At 36.2% G+C, this 15,085-nt stretch overlaps 1 protein-coding gene across 5 annotated transcripts in view; it reads left to right on the top strand.

The window, feature by feature from the left end:
* PPP2R5C (protein phosphatase 2 regulatory subunit B'gamma) overlaps nt 1-15,085 on the top strand; it is an 85,765-nt gene that overhangs the window by 54,269 nt on the left and 16,411 nt on the right. For 4 of the 5 annotated variants that reach the window (XM_049829056.1, XM_049829058.1, XM_049829060.1 and 1 more), the window contains 5 exons: nt 6,724-6,834; nt 7,442-7,534; nt 7,633-7,763; nt 10,275-10,334; nt 13,992-14,100. In XM_049829056.1, coding sequence (XP_049685013.1) covers nt 6,724-6,834; nt 7,442-7,534; nt 7,633-7,763; nt 10,275-10,334; nt 13,992-14,100 — 504 coding nt within the window. The remainder of the gene's footprint in view (nt 1-6,723; nt 6,835-7,441; nt 7,535-7,632; nt 7,764-10,274; nt 10,335-13,991; nt 14,101-15,085) is intronic. The other variant, XM_049829059.1, reaches the window with a different exon arrangement.

Here is a 15,085-nt window from a genome sequence, read left to right on the forward strand (position 1 = left end):
TCCTACAAATCAGAGACTTTGAAGCTTCTTCAAAGATTCTTAAGAATTTATAGTATGAAAGAGGTTGCTTATTCTGAAGATTGCTTGTAATCTAAATTAGCCATAAGTGTTTACTGATACAGAATTTATTTTCATGAGAACTTCTGAGTATATGAGGATTACATGTAACTCTAGATGTCAAACGTACACAGAGCATTAGGAGATGTGGGATCATGGCTTTTCCCATGTCTTGATAGCTTATATATATCTTTGGTTTTTGCTAATTGATTGCTTCTTTTGCAATATTTGACACTGATGAAAGGGGAGTTATAAAAGAGAATAAGCTTGCTGACACTTCATTTAGATAAAATGGAGTTCACAATGAGTTTTTGAACACATGTGCCAGACATTAGTGTTTGCTCTGTGTAAGAAGTCCTAACTGCCCATAATTTCATAACTTTTGCCTTATGTGCCTATATCATCTTCTCCATCAAATAGTTATGGCCAGAATATGTTTGGCTGAGGAGGATATATACTTCACTTTCAGATGCAACTAATGGTAATAAAGTCTGCACTTCGGTCAGTTTAATAAATCTTCATGCAGAATTTGGCTGCTGTCTTAATTGCTAGTGTTTTGCTGGGAGCATGCAGCATCTGACAATTCTTTCAGTGAATTTAAAATGCTTTTTATGTACAAGGTTCTAAAGGGCGTGAAGTTTCCTTGCATGGGACTTACACAGCCCTGCAATAGATGCTGTCAGTGAAGGCACTTGGACTGGTATTTTGAGGTTAAATTCAGATAGAAATTTTTTTAGGCTGCTTTTATGGAACAATTTTCTCTTGGTCATCTGTTCTGAAACAACTGTATTCTTCTTCCAGTAGTAGTAGTAGCTTCTTTCTTTCAGGCACGTATGTGTAGATTGAGGTGTACTTTTGCTAAGTTCTAGCAATGGATTTGAGTTGATTGTGTGGATTTTAAGGAAAAAGAAATCTAATGTCTTTGTGTACTTTAAGACTCTTCCAGGAAATCTAAGTTGTATGCTGTTACTGACACTGGATTATATTAATAAAGAATAGCATTTTTAGTAAAATTATGAGAGTGAGCAAGAAATACTTGGATTTGAGAGTGGTTCTTGGTTTGGAAAGTTTGTGGAGTTGGTAGTTGGCATAGGAATTAGGATGTTCCTGTGCCATTCTGTTCAACTTCACAATTTGGAGGTTACTCATTTATGTATGAGTATATACCGATACACATCTGTATATATGTGTGTGTCTTTTTGTTTGGTTTTGCTAACATGTTATTTAGGCCAGATGCTTAGGGCAATGAATTTCACGAGTTACCTGTTTAATAACAATAAAATAATAGGTTTCTTTTTCAATAGCTTTGAATCTTCTTTCTCCCTGACAAGAGAAGCATCTATTTTATCATCTGGGTCTTCTTTATTCTTTATTATTCTAGAGCTGAAGTCATGCCTGTTCACCCCACCCTCACCCTTCTTATTTTGCTTTAAGTGTCCTGGGCTAATTTATAGTAAGGTCTTTAAGCTATATATTTATCTAATGACTTAGTTCAGTTATTTAATGTTTAGCATAAGTCTCCTTTTCAAAAGACATGAGAGAAATTTATTTCTAAAATGGATCTAATGTTATTCTTCAGAGTGGATGCAGGAGTTTCTTCCCTTTTCTTCCTCCAAGAGCCAGCTGACATGTCCTTCAAATTCTTTTTACACTTCTAAGCAATGATGTGGTGGGAAAGGAAATGTTTCTATTAAACACTTGTATAACAAGTTCCATTTCTCAGGTATAATATAATACGGTTGGATTGATTAACCTCAGAGCAGGAACTTACCTCTTCTCAAAACTGTAAGATGTAATCAAATGTCTGAATAGATCTTGTAAATGTACATAATAAATTTAGCTTTTTTTGATCAAAAGCATCTGTTACAGATTCTTGTTTAGAAAAGAATATATACCTTTTAGCTTGGCTTTTGAAGAAAACGCAGCTTTGACAGTGTTCTGTTGTGTATTTGTCAGAAGCACAGACACTTAGGATACTAGTTTTGTAAAACTTTGTGAGAATTGCTAGCTCTGTAGAATACAGACCCAAATTGATGACACTTTTCACCTCAGGGAAGATGGGCAGTACCTGGATTGTATCTGTTTTAAGAGGGAATATGAAAGCGAACATCAATATGAATATTCCCCAGCTAGCTAGCTAGAAAGTATTGAGGAGAGCTGAGAGGAAACTAGGGCAGTACTAGATGTAGAGGTCCAGGGTTGAAGTGTTCGGAGAAAGAAGTAGATCAAAAGCATGTATAAATGTGGCTTACTTATTTCTGTAGCTCCCAGAATAATCTCCTTGATGATGATGATGATGAGCTTGTGGGTGGTAAATTAATGTTTTTGTGAAGCACATAGGCTAATGCTACTTTTTAAAACTGATAATATATAGGAACAGATCTAATTTTATTCAGCAACTGAAGCAGTTTTCCCTGCAGCTTTTCATGTATTACGAAAATTAAATTACATACTCAGCTATACCCATGCAAGGTTGATTTTGTTTGTTTGTTTTGGGAGTTTTGCAGGTGTGTTTTTTTGTTTTGTTTTTTTTTTTACTCTGATCTTTGGCCTAGAATAAGAGATGTTACTGTTAGCAGAAGTGTACTGCTTGTGGCTCTATTTAGCTATTAGGCTGCCTTTATTCACATAAATATAGAAGGTGCAGACTTTCAGATTATATAGCTTGTCATACAGAGCTCTTCATGTCAGGCTTCACTCAGGCTGCTCAGCAGAAGGGAGGAGAAAATGTGTAATGATATCTCTGATGCTTTGTTGCTTGAAAATATTCTTCATTGTTATACAAAATGGGCCACCAGAAAAACAGTGTACATGACTACCATTACAGCAAACATACCTGTGAAGCGGTAAGAATGCAAGTTGTTTGCTTATCCTTTTTTGTTTGCTCATCCTCTTTAATTATGTCCTTTGGAGTCCAGTATTGTCAGTGCTCACAGCACTGAGAATTTTGACACACTAGCCCCGTTTTCATAAAGACTCAAATTTCATAAATGGGGGGGGGGGGGGGGGGGCGGAGCTTGTGGTGTTTTGTTGGAGAGGGTGGGGAGCTGCAGAGGGGACAAAAGAGTCTGAGGGTTGTGCCTTCACTGAGAGATGCTGCATCTTGATTTGAGCAGTTTTGTTCTGTTGGTCAAGGATGTAAAACACAAAACAGATCAGTCTGTATTGATTCTATTGCCCATGGAACAAATTATTTTGGTTTTGGGTTTTAACTCTTTCCATTTGATATTCTAAAAAATAAAAAATATAAGACATTGTACCTAACACCTTACATGACCAGGCTTTTCTCCTTTGCCTGAGACTTTGTCGTATAGAAAAGGCTGTTTGTTCTTCCATTTGTCTAACAACCTTAGCAAGTTTTAAACTTCAAGTCTAGTCCTCCTGGGTTTGTTTTCTTGGAACACCATTGACTATTGTAAATTTTCATGGTATTTTTTTTTAAACAAAGATTGGAGGTTGTTAGTTGCTTCATGTCCATGCTTTTTAAAAAGGGGAACATAAAGATGTTTCAGCTTTACTTTTAATTCTCTGAAATAGTGATTACTCCAATACGCTAGCCTCGGTCTATATCAGGCCTACACCTCAGTTGCTGAAATAAAGGAATATTCTGAAGAAAAATAGAGCATCAGGATGACCTTTCCTTCATGGGAATATGATGTAAGTCTTGCAGATTTAGCTGATGCAGTTTGATACTGCCTCCCACTGTCTGCTCTGCCATCTGTCAGATAGTCCTTGTACATATAGTTCTTAGCCCTGCCAGTTAATAGGTAATTCACGGCATTATTTTAAACTGTGAATGGAGGTGTTAATTAGTCAGAATGTGAAGAGGGAAACATGGCATTCTGTAGCTTTTCCCAGAGTCCCACTAATGATGGGTGGAATGCATTCTTCTACAAAGTAGTATCTTTAAACTGAGACAGCTTCATCTTTCAGAGCTTTCGAGTAATCTTCAAATGATTAGCAAGACAGCTTTGATGCTATTTAAAAAAAAAAGGGGGTGGGGGAATAATAAAACAAAACAAAAACCTCAGTAAAACCTGAGAAAAGAATAAAAATGTGTGTATGGTACATGTGATTATTATCTGTGATGGAATTTGAACATAATAAAGACTGAAATTGTGGCATAAATAATAGATTTTAAATGTGATATTGGAGTAGACCTTGCATTCTGAATAGCTACATCATAAATAAACTCAAAACTTACAGGGTTTAGGGTTTTGTTTGTTTTTTTTTTTTAAATTGAGCCATATTATACACTTGCTGAAAGTGTAGGAACCTTTCAGCTGATGAAATTAAAAAAATGTTCTTTTGCATCCTCAGATAAGACATTCAGTTTGGTGCAAGTTCCATTTCCCCCCTGCCCCGTAGCTGGTCCTGGAGATGCCCTGTACTGGCATGTTTGCTGAGCCAAGTATTGGTTTTCTTGGAAAGGCTCTATAAAATAGTTTCTGCTGCTCCTGGTGATGTAGCCTTTTGCAAAGAATGTTCCTTTTCCTGGCTTCTCTGCCCTGTTGTCTCTTACTTTGCCAGACTTAGGAAATGTATTCTCAGATTTCCCCTAAATACTTAGAAAAAGACACCTCCAATCTGTTACAGCAATAGAATATCAATAGCAATGTATAGGTAAACTCTTACCAGTACTTGTGGTACATATTTAGGACAGAGTATGTGTGCCTTATGGTGAAGTTCCATGCAACCAGCTGCAGCTGATTTGATAAATCAGTTTTGTGCATGATGTAGCTCTCCATTCAGCATAGTCACCAGTCTCATTGTGAGCAAATGTTTACCAAAATTTAAAGAATCTTTATGTCTTTATAAAGCACAAAATGATCTGTGTATATGAAAGCAGAATTTACTTTAGTGTTGCAAGAAGGAATAGACTTGAAGAGAATTTCTTTATGGAGCCTAATATACTCAATTGTTATGAAGGGTTAGGACAGTACACCACTTTTTATTTTGGCAGTCGTCTTACCGTTTCTGCGATGTGTTCCAGCTGCAGAGGGACTGAGGCATTTGTCTCAAAGGATCATTTTGAAGCACTGGAGGTGGTTTGGGACCATATACTAATTTGAATTGATTTTTTTATTATTATTATTCCATACAAAATAAGTTTAGACTGCTTGGTACTGGTTTGATAATGAGTAAGCAACAAAATAGAAGAAGAAAGTCTCTCTTGAGTGCACTTATGTGGCTAAATAGGTTACATTTTTCTACCTGCTCAGCAATTTGGTCATCTCCTACCAACGTCTGCCCTAACTAATACTCTGGATTACAAGTGGAATTGAGGAATTAGTATCTTTTCAGTACTGACAGCAACAGCTGTCTTGCATGTACAGATAAAGGCTTTCTCAGGTTTTCTTACTGGCATGGACAGAAACATGTTCCCTCCAACTTGCTCACTAAAGTTTTAATCATTAAATCGGGGTGTGAGAACAACCATTTGAATCACTAGCTAGTTGTTACTTTCTTATGCACAAAGAAGCCAGCTGGTTTTGCTAGCTGTCGTTACAGGTGGAGAATTTAGGATTCTGCAGACCTTTTAAATCTTTGCACCATTCTAGCTAAGGTCACTCTTGAGAATGTGTGCTAAATTTATCCCCAAAATCATGTAAGGTTCTGCCCCCCCCCCCCCCCCCCCTTCCCCAAGCCAACACCTGTGTTTTACTTCATGTTTGTGATTACATGCATTGTATAAATTGATATAAATGTGATTATTTCTGATTATATATTTTTTTAAAAATAATAATAATTCAAGCTACATGCATTTAGTGATGAGGTTGTTTTGCCTAGAACAGGACATCATAGAAAAGTTTGCTGTCCGTATGACAGGAAATGGGGTTTTTGTCTTTATTAGGGACTTTGAAACTCTCCTCATGTTAAATGGGTTTGTGAAGAGTACTACTTTGGTTCATACATAGTATGAAAGTGTGTCTAGACAAGCACTTGGAAACACACGAATAATTTATCTGTGTATATATCAACAACTTGAAAAGCAATTAATCTTTCTAGTTTGTTCTACTTCCATGAGGATGGTAAATGGTTTTCAGGGGTTTGAGAATTCAGATGAAGTGAAAGATTAAAGGATTACAGTGTGCCTTTCTTCCCCCCTCAATGCCCCCATGATGTCAGGTAGGTGGACATGGTTTAAGAGAACTGCTACTAAGAGGAGGAGGGAGGAATTTGGTTTTGAAGTGTTTCCATGTGTATATACCCACGGTGTGAAATGAAACATAATATTTTACAGAAAAGAACAGTTGCAGGTAATCTTTGTTTTGCATCTCTGCTTCTGACTTTCACTTTTGCAGGTTGTTGCAACTCCTTGTAAAACGTATATATAAAAAATGTTTGTGTAAACATTTTATATACATTTGCTTGGGCTTTTAATATGTGTGTATGTGTAAAGACATCAGAGCAATATCCTCATAAAACAGGTACCAACAGTAGATTTGTGCTTTAAAGTGTATTGTGTGGAAAAGTGTTATCCAGGTTAGAAATATTTAAAGAATTTATGTACTTTATTGTTTAAACTACTGGGTTATATAGCTTGTATTTTTGCAAATATTAATTCAGGTAGTTCATGTAAAGAATTCTCAGTCAAAACCATCTTTGAAGTCTTTTTTAATCATTCACTTGTTTCAGAGTTCTTAAAGGCATATGTGATTTCAGTTTGCAGTTAATATGTTTCGAACATTACCACCATCTTCCAATCCAACGGGAGCAGAATTTGATCCAGAGGAAGATGAACCAACCTTAGAAGCTGCATGGCCTCATCTACAGGTATGTAATGTTTAGACTAGGATGTCATAGTCTAACAGAATTTTGACATTAAAATCGTTGTTTATTGACTCAAACTTGTTTAGGTTATGTGGTTATTTCAAGTCAATTACATTTCTCTGCAATGTTTAAAATATATTTCTTGAATTTAAAGTGATAATTTTTTTAAAAAAAATCTTAGTATATTATAGGTTAAAGGCTTGTTTCTTGTGGTACAGATGTAACTTGCGATTTTAAATGAGCTTCCATTTGTCAGTATGAATGCTTTGATCTGACTCAGGCAGAGCTCTAGCTTTCAGAGGTACTATGACAAACAGAGGAGAACAGAGAATTTTCGAAACAAGTACTTCTGGGCGTGATGAATATTAGATTACTGTATGTCATTTGAGTAAAATCTAGTGATGGAGCTCAGCAGAATTTCAATGCAGTTTAAAGAACTTTAAGTTCTTGTACTTTGTCAGGAGAGCAAGAGCAAAGCTTTTGCTGTGTGGTATATAAATAAAACCATAGTGCTGTTCTGAGCAACTAATTAGTAATTTTGTTAATGTGCTGTTTATTAAATGGTTCTTTGTTTAAAAGACTAATACTGGTTTTTGTTGGTTTTTTTCAGCTTGTTTATGAATTTTTCTTAAGGTTTTTAGAATCTCCAGATTTTCAACCTAATATAGCTAAGAAATATATTGATCAGAAGTTTGTATTACAGGTGAGGTAAAAAAAGAATTTTTTAACTTCAAGCTCTAAATTATTTTTACAATGCAATATATTCAAGTAAAGTGCATCTCTTCTTTTCCCTCTTTGCAGCTTTTAGAGCTCTTTGACAGTGAAGATCCTCGTGAAAGAGATTTTCTTAAAACAACTCTTCACAGAATATATGGGAAATTCTTAGGCCTAAGAGCTTACATCCGGAAACAAATTAATAATATATTTTATAGGTATGTCAGTATCTTTGCATTGTGATGCATGTGATCAGATATACAACTAAAAATACTCCCAAGACACTGCTAGCAATTTTTTTTAATTCTTAGTAAGTTTATACCAAATATTGCTACATCTAACAATAATTAATACCAGTCTGGGTGATTTAAATTAGGATAGTCTTGCACACAGCATAAATTTGGCAGCTGAAATTTGAGCTAGTATGTGATTCAGTGTGTGGTTTGGTATCTTTATCTGTGAGGCTTCTTTTCTTATTGGGTATTAGTATTTGTATTACAGTACTGCCTTAACAAAACTTAGCTCTTCATAATGCAGAAGCTGGGCTCAAATCGAATGACTGAGAGATCTATAATTTGCTTGAAGGTACATATTTACTGCCTTTTCTTTCCTCAGAACCGAGATGTACCATTTAGGGCTCATGAAATATTTTATTAATTGCAATAGAATGAACTGTAGTATTATCCTCAAATAAAAAAAAAAAAACAGTAAAGATGAAAAATTAATCCACTGTATTACCAAAGGTCTTTAGAAGTGTGTTTTTACTGCCATTATGTAAAGTGTGAATACAAGATTATGGTGCCTTTTTTTAGTCTTTTAGTTTTGGTATACTTCTCTTTTCTACAATGTTGTATAACAGTTTTACATTCCTTCCATCATGCTTCCCTTTTTCTCTACCGCTGTTGTTTTCACCCCAAAATGAATGTATGATGCTACCCCTTTAAGAAAGTAGCAAAAAGCTGCCACATACTTGGTGCCATCTCATGAATGGCACCCAGCAGTACCAGCTGTAGAGGCAGTTTATCCTCCCTGACTATGGTAACAAGTAAGTCTTAGAAGAGATACAGAGGGGCTACTTTAAAATAGTTAGTAAGCCTTCACTGTCTTGCAGATAACTGCTCTTGTCTGGATGTGTCAAGAGCCAGTATGTCCTACCGAAAAATACAGGTGTATTTTTCAAACAAAGATTTAAATTCTTTTTTCTCCACAAATAGATTTTATTAAATTAATTCCAAAATGCATAATTTTGGAAAAATATCTGAAGCAGGTGGTACAATAGCATCACGGCGTATTATAATGCGCTTCTGAATAATGTTTTTATTTGCTACGTCTTGCACTTCACTTTCAGAGATAATGGAAGCAAAGTCTTCAAACACAGATAGTTCTGGTGCAAGGCTTTTGAAAGACTAAGAAATGTTCTGGTCATTAGATCAACTTTGTGTTAGTTTGTATATAAGTATGTTTTCAATCTGAAATGTGTATGGGAGACTATATAATTTGCACTGTAGAGACTACCTTTGTCTACAAAGTTGGGGGGGGGTTAAACAGAAAACCTCACTTAATTGTGTAATAGTTAGGAGCTAGAAGTTTAAAAATTTTGCATCCAAGTATAAACTAGTGTTCCTGCATGTGAGCACAAGGGAGGAAAGTTGTTTCAACTTCTGTTTTGAATTAGTGGATTGTGTACAATAAGCTCTTAAAGTATGTGTAGAATTTCTCAGTATATTTCCTTTCTTACACTTTTTCCTGCAAGTTGTCAGTTTGTTACTGTGCTTACCTAAAAAATGTATGGTCTTTGTTTGTCTTTTAGTCACTGATCAGAATTGCATGAATTCTGTCCTGATAGTGCATTAATTTTATGTTTTTCTACTGTAATTTTTTTTTTAATTGAACCTTTATGTTCCTGTTAATTCACTGGGAAGCTTTTCATATCATTGTCTTTAGTTTTGCTTTGAATTGTTGTGCTGTATTCTATGGAAAGGATCTTTAAGGAGAAAAAGCTGTCACATCAAATATTCTGGATTTTAAGTAGCTGTTAATATGTCAGTCTATGACGAATTTTCAAATAAATATTTTTAATGAGTGGAATTATTTTCTCATAAGTGTAAATTTTTATAACTACTTGCAAAATACCTGAAGTTTTGCATAGAACTTTCTCAATTTACACTCAGGTGATGGGGAAGAAGAGCGGAAAGGTGATTGCCTAGTAAATTACAGTGCTCTTTCACAAGAAAATTCAGGAAAATTTTACTTCCTCTGTTTATTACAGAGCCTTTTGTATGTGCAGTAGTCCGTAATGCCAGAGAGGTTTTTAGATCCATAAGTAGTAACTGTTTGAACAGCTTGTGCTTGCATGCGCTATGGACTGTTGAATCATGGCATTTGATTATGCCAGATGCTCTTGTGTTATTTTAATATTTAAGGTGTTGTTTGCTGTGTTCAGTTTTGCATTATTAAAATGGCATAGAATATGAGTATCGGAAAAAGCTCATGTGCATGCTGCTATGTTAAATGTGGGGGGAAAGAGCAAGCGTGAAGGTTGAAAGCAGCTTGATGTGCTATTGATTCATTTCCACAAAGTTTGTTTCCCACTATACACTTCTGTTTTCTTTTTACTGAGTGACTAAAACCTCAAAGGTCAAGGCTATCTGTAATGTTAGATGGGGATCTTGGTGTTAGATTTGTATCTCTCTTCAGCAGTAACTCAGTAAAACTTTTTATTTATTTAGGTTTATTTATGAAACAGAACATCACAATGGCATAGCAGAATTACTGGAAATACTGGGAAGGTAAGTTGTAGGTTTGTTTAACTAAACTTGCTTGGTCTTCAGAGTAGACTTTAAAAATCAAGTTGGGGGTTGTGGATTGCTTTGAGACAAGATTAAAATAGCTTTATATCATGTCAAACTAACAAAGAGAATACTTTTTGTGTAAGGTTGCAGAAACGCAGCAAAAACTTGAACCTTGTGGCAATGTTTTGAGATGTTGACAGTGTCTTAAATCTTATTTTTTGTCTTATGTTCTAGCTTAGGATCTTTGTAATTAATATTAGTTGTAAAGCAACTATAAATAACATGTAATGAGTTGAAATTTATTCAAAAATTCTAACATCACTAAATGTGTATGGGGTAAACAAAGGAAGCATAGATTATGCAATTTCAGAAACCTTCTTCTGTTAATCCCATTATTTTGCAAACTTAAGTGACGTATCCAAAAGCCCTTGAAACTAAAATTTTACAGCTTAAAGCCGATAGCCTCATCAAAACTAGTGTTTTTATCAACTGATCTCTAATCCATGTGCAAACTTTTGGGGTTTTATATGTTAATACACTTTAAAAGTTTAGTTAGGTTTACTTTCTGGTGTTTCCATATCTTTGCACATAAAAATAACAAGCCAGCCAGAGCAGGTTCTGCAGGGCTGTGTCTGGTTGGGCTTTGGATATCTCCACGGATGGAGACCCCACAACGTCTCGGGGCAACAGGTTCCCATGTTTGACTACGCTCACAATAGAAAGGGGTTTTCTTCTTACATTTGGATGAAATTTCATGTGTTTCAATTTGTGCCCATTGCCTCTTGTCCTTTAACTGGGCACCACTGAGAAGAGTCTGACTGTCGTCTTCACGCCATCCCTTCATGTATTTGTACACATGGGTAAAATCCCCCTGAGCTTTCTCTTTTCCAGGCTAAACAGCTTTCTTAGCCTTTCTTTGTATGGCAGGTGCTCTAGGCCCTTCGTTATCTTTGAGGCACTTTACTGGACTCCCTCCAGTATGTCCACATTCTTCTTGTCCAGGGGAGTCCAGAGCTGGATCGAGCACTCCAGATGTCTCACCAGGGCTGAGCAGAGGTGAAGGATCATCTCCCTCAACCTGCTGGCAATGCAGTTCTTAATGCAGCCAAGAATGCTGTTGAAACTGGAAAGATGTTTTAAAATTTTCTAGGTCTACGTGTCTGCGCAGAATAGTTCTTCAATTATGAAATGTTCAATGGTTAAAGGAGTTACATATCCATCATTACTTCAGCATACTATAATCAAGTAATACTCATAAGGATATACTGAAGACTATGTAAAGCTTAAATACTAGAACATGGAACTGAATCTTCAAAACTGTTACCTAAGTCAGCAGCTTTTTCATTCTTGGTTTTTGTTAGGTGTTAAAGGGAGAAGCTGATGCCTGAGCATTCACGCACCGATCAAGGAGTTGCACACACCCCACCCGAGACTTCAGTTGCTCAGACCGGAGTCCCTTCGCAGTGGGCAACTCCAGTGAGCCCACGGGTGTCCCTTCCAACTCCTTACACACTCACCCTTGGGCACTGCTTCTTTCCTTAGGCTCAGCCCTTGTTTCCCCAAAACAGAATCTCTAGTTAAGGCCTTCAGTGTAAAAAATATAATTTGTTCTACCTGTGGTGCACAAATTTAGATGGCTCGAGCTGGGTACCTCTGGAGAGGGACCCTGAACACTAAAATCCCTGGGCAATTGCACCCTTACAATCCAAGTTCCTGCCCCTCGCACCATAGTCTGGTCCAATAGCAATATTCAGGTCTGGGGTCGTCTTCTTTCTCATTGAGTCCTTTTTCTTGTCTCTAGGCGGGTTCTTTCTCTTTCCTCTTTTTTATGCTACTTGTTACTATGTCTCCTTTTCCTGGCACAGACCTGCCTTCCGGCTTTCCAAACCTTCTTAACTGCTCTGATCAGAGAATGTGTCAACGTTAGGCAAAAGCATTAAGCAAACTATGAGTTCTATTTTATCACAAGCAACTACTTTTAGGCAGCTAAAAGTCCTTAAAGCCCTCCAAAATGTATTAGTAGCCTCTATATTTATATACATTCCTGTGCTATTATAGCCTCACGATCTTATCCCATTATTGCCATGCGCTGGTTTGTCTCATTCAGATGTGGTCCGCATGCTCATGTAGCTCAGCTTTACCACCTTCCACAACATAGGTTAGCTTTAAGTGTTACACATTTAAAAGTTAAGGGTTGTTTTTTTTCTCAGGCTTCCAAATCAAAATGTCTAGTAGCTAAATGAGTCTTCCGAGTTGTAACTGTTCTCTCTTCCAGTCCATTGAGGAGTTTCACACAGCGTGTTGTTGACATAGATCTTACGAGTAATAGTTTTTAGTTAGGTTCCAGGGTTTGACTTTTCAGAAGTAAAGAGCATTTAATTTCCTGCTGAAGTACTGCATTTTATTCTTTTCTTTTGCTAAGTACTATATAATACTAGACAAATTAACACTTCCAGTAGGAACTACTAATGTGGTTATGTTTTTTCCAACAATCATCTCTTGACAGGATTGCAGAATTTCTTCATACTCAATCAAGGCCAAACTTGCCCTACAATTCTGCTCCTCTTTGTGGTTGTTAACCCTTAAAACATCTTGGAGAAGCTTTTTTTTTTTTTTTAAATGAAGTTAATCTATATGTATTGAATATGTGGAAGTTGTGGCAAGAACACCATAGAAGTGTTAATGTAGAAATGGGGTTTTGGTATTAAGCACTGAGAGACTTCAGGAGGAATAATCTTGTATCCTCAAAACAGTTGAGGAGTCATTACTAGTGAAAATTATTTTAAGCATGTATGGCAAGGGTGAGCAAGTGTTACTTAGTAGGTCTTAATTCTGGGACATCATCTGATTTGTGAGATCTGATATACATGTAACTTTGAATATTTTAATGTGTTTTTTTAAGACAAGTTTGGCAGGTTCCTTTTGCTTGGGTGCCTTCTGTCCTTGTTAGTGAAGAGGAACTAATAAAATGGGATTTAAAATAGCAAATGAGCAGTAGGATTCTGGATGTTTTAACTGAAATTAATGCTAGCAAAGGAAGTGAACACAAAACACTGTTCTATTCTAGTACTTTGTTTTTAGGTAAAGGTGCTGTTGACCCAGTATTGAGCCACATCTATACTCACCTCTAACTGGGATGTTATGTGTTGAGATGCTGTTTGGTTATATGCTAGGGTCTTGCAGAAATAGTAATATTTTAGTGGAAGTCATGTTTCGACTTGTCTGCTGTCCTGGATTGGTCTCTTCTACATCCAGTCTCTGGTTCATTCTTTTAATTCCATGAAGAAGCTGGGAGAAAGGTGTATTCAGAGCTTTGATGAAGTGAATGGTTCATAGTGAAAGTTGGAATCTGAAGTGTAGTTATAGGCATATATGTTGCTTGGAAGAAGAATTTGGGACCTGTGAAAGACTTGGGTGAGGGATGGGCAGAGGTTGATTTGACTATTCTATTAATTTGTAATCTTTAGAGAACTGGATCAAAAATTAAATAGTCTCTGGCACATGCTTAATTTGTAAATTTTTCTGTTGCATCATGTTCTCCAGGAGATCACCAAAAAAAAGGGCGCTGAAAACAAGGGGTTTGATATATCCTGTACAGTAGTGCAGATTTTGTATATTTACTGATTTTTATTTTTAAATTTCTTTCCCTGGCAGCATAATTAATGGATTTGCCTTACCATTAAAAGAAGAGCACAAAATATTCTTATTGAAGGTTTTGTTGCCATTGCACAAAGTGAAATCACTCAGTGTCTACCATCCACAGGTAGGTTTTGTTTGGCACTTTTCATACTAGTGTTAAACTAAGTTGTCCTAGAGAGGTCAGGGGACTCTAGTCATTCTGACATGGATTCTATTCTAAGCTCCAATACTTCACCGCTGACTGGACTTGGGGAAATTACTTAATATATGTACCTATAATGCTTCACTTGTTGAGGAAAAGAAAAAAAAGTGTGTGTGTGTGTATAAATAAACACCTTTCTTGAAAGCACTGTGGTGTTTATAGATGAAATGCATTAAGTAGTTGGTTAATGTGAGACTTCTTGATAATTTGTCCACGCCCAGAATTTTTTGTTAGTCTTGTTCTTGTCTGTAACGTTTAGACATCCACAAATTGAAGAAAAGTATGGGTTTAATGAATGTCATCTAGAAACAGTTTTTTCTAAACTACATGGAGAATTTCAGTGGAATTCAGTTTCTTACAACTGTTGATGTTTCGAAAGGAAATGGGCATTACTAGGACATCATTATTTAATTCGATAGATCCTTCTAGAAGGACACAGAAAAAAAGGGGTATCTGAGATTTATTGTGCTTTTAAACCACCTGTATCTTTTTTGTGCTGAGTTTAGTTCCATTCGGAATTCCTAGAGGAATGGGAAATCATACAGTGTTAGAGAAAACACAGTATTATTGTGATGTGCTGAAATTTTCTCCGTGAAAGGCTGTACTCCTAAGTTTTAAGTACCATTTCTTCAAATAAAATTACTGACAACTTGTGTTTTTAAGAACACCATTTGTATAATTACAATTCTCTAGCAATTAGAGATGCTTAGAAGTGCTTGCTTTGGATCTTGCCTACTGGGGCTCCCATTGGTTCCTGTTGAAATAGTAGGCTAGAGTGGCTCCCATTTCAAAAGATATTTTTTTTCCCCTAATGCTATGAACATAACCTGTTGGGGTGTGGCCAATCAGACCTTTCTTATAATCTCAACTAGTGCAGGCAACTGTGATTGCCACCTTTTTTTTCTAC

Source organism: Accipiter gentilis, chromosome 25, assembly GCF_929443795.1.
Source record: "Accipiter gentilis chromosome 25, bAccGen1.1, whole genome shotgun sequence".
NCBI lineage: Eukaryota > Metazoa > Chordata > Aves > Accipitriformes > Accipitridae > Astur > Astur gentilis.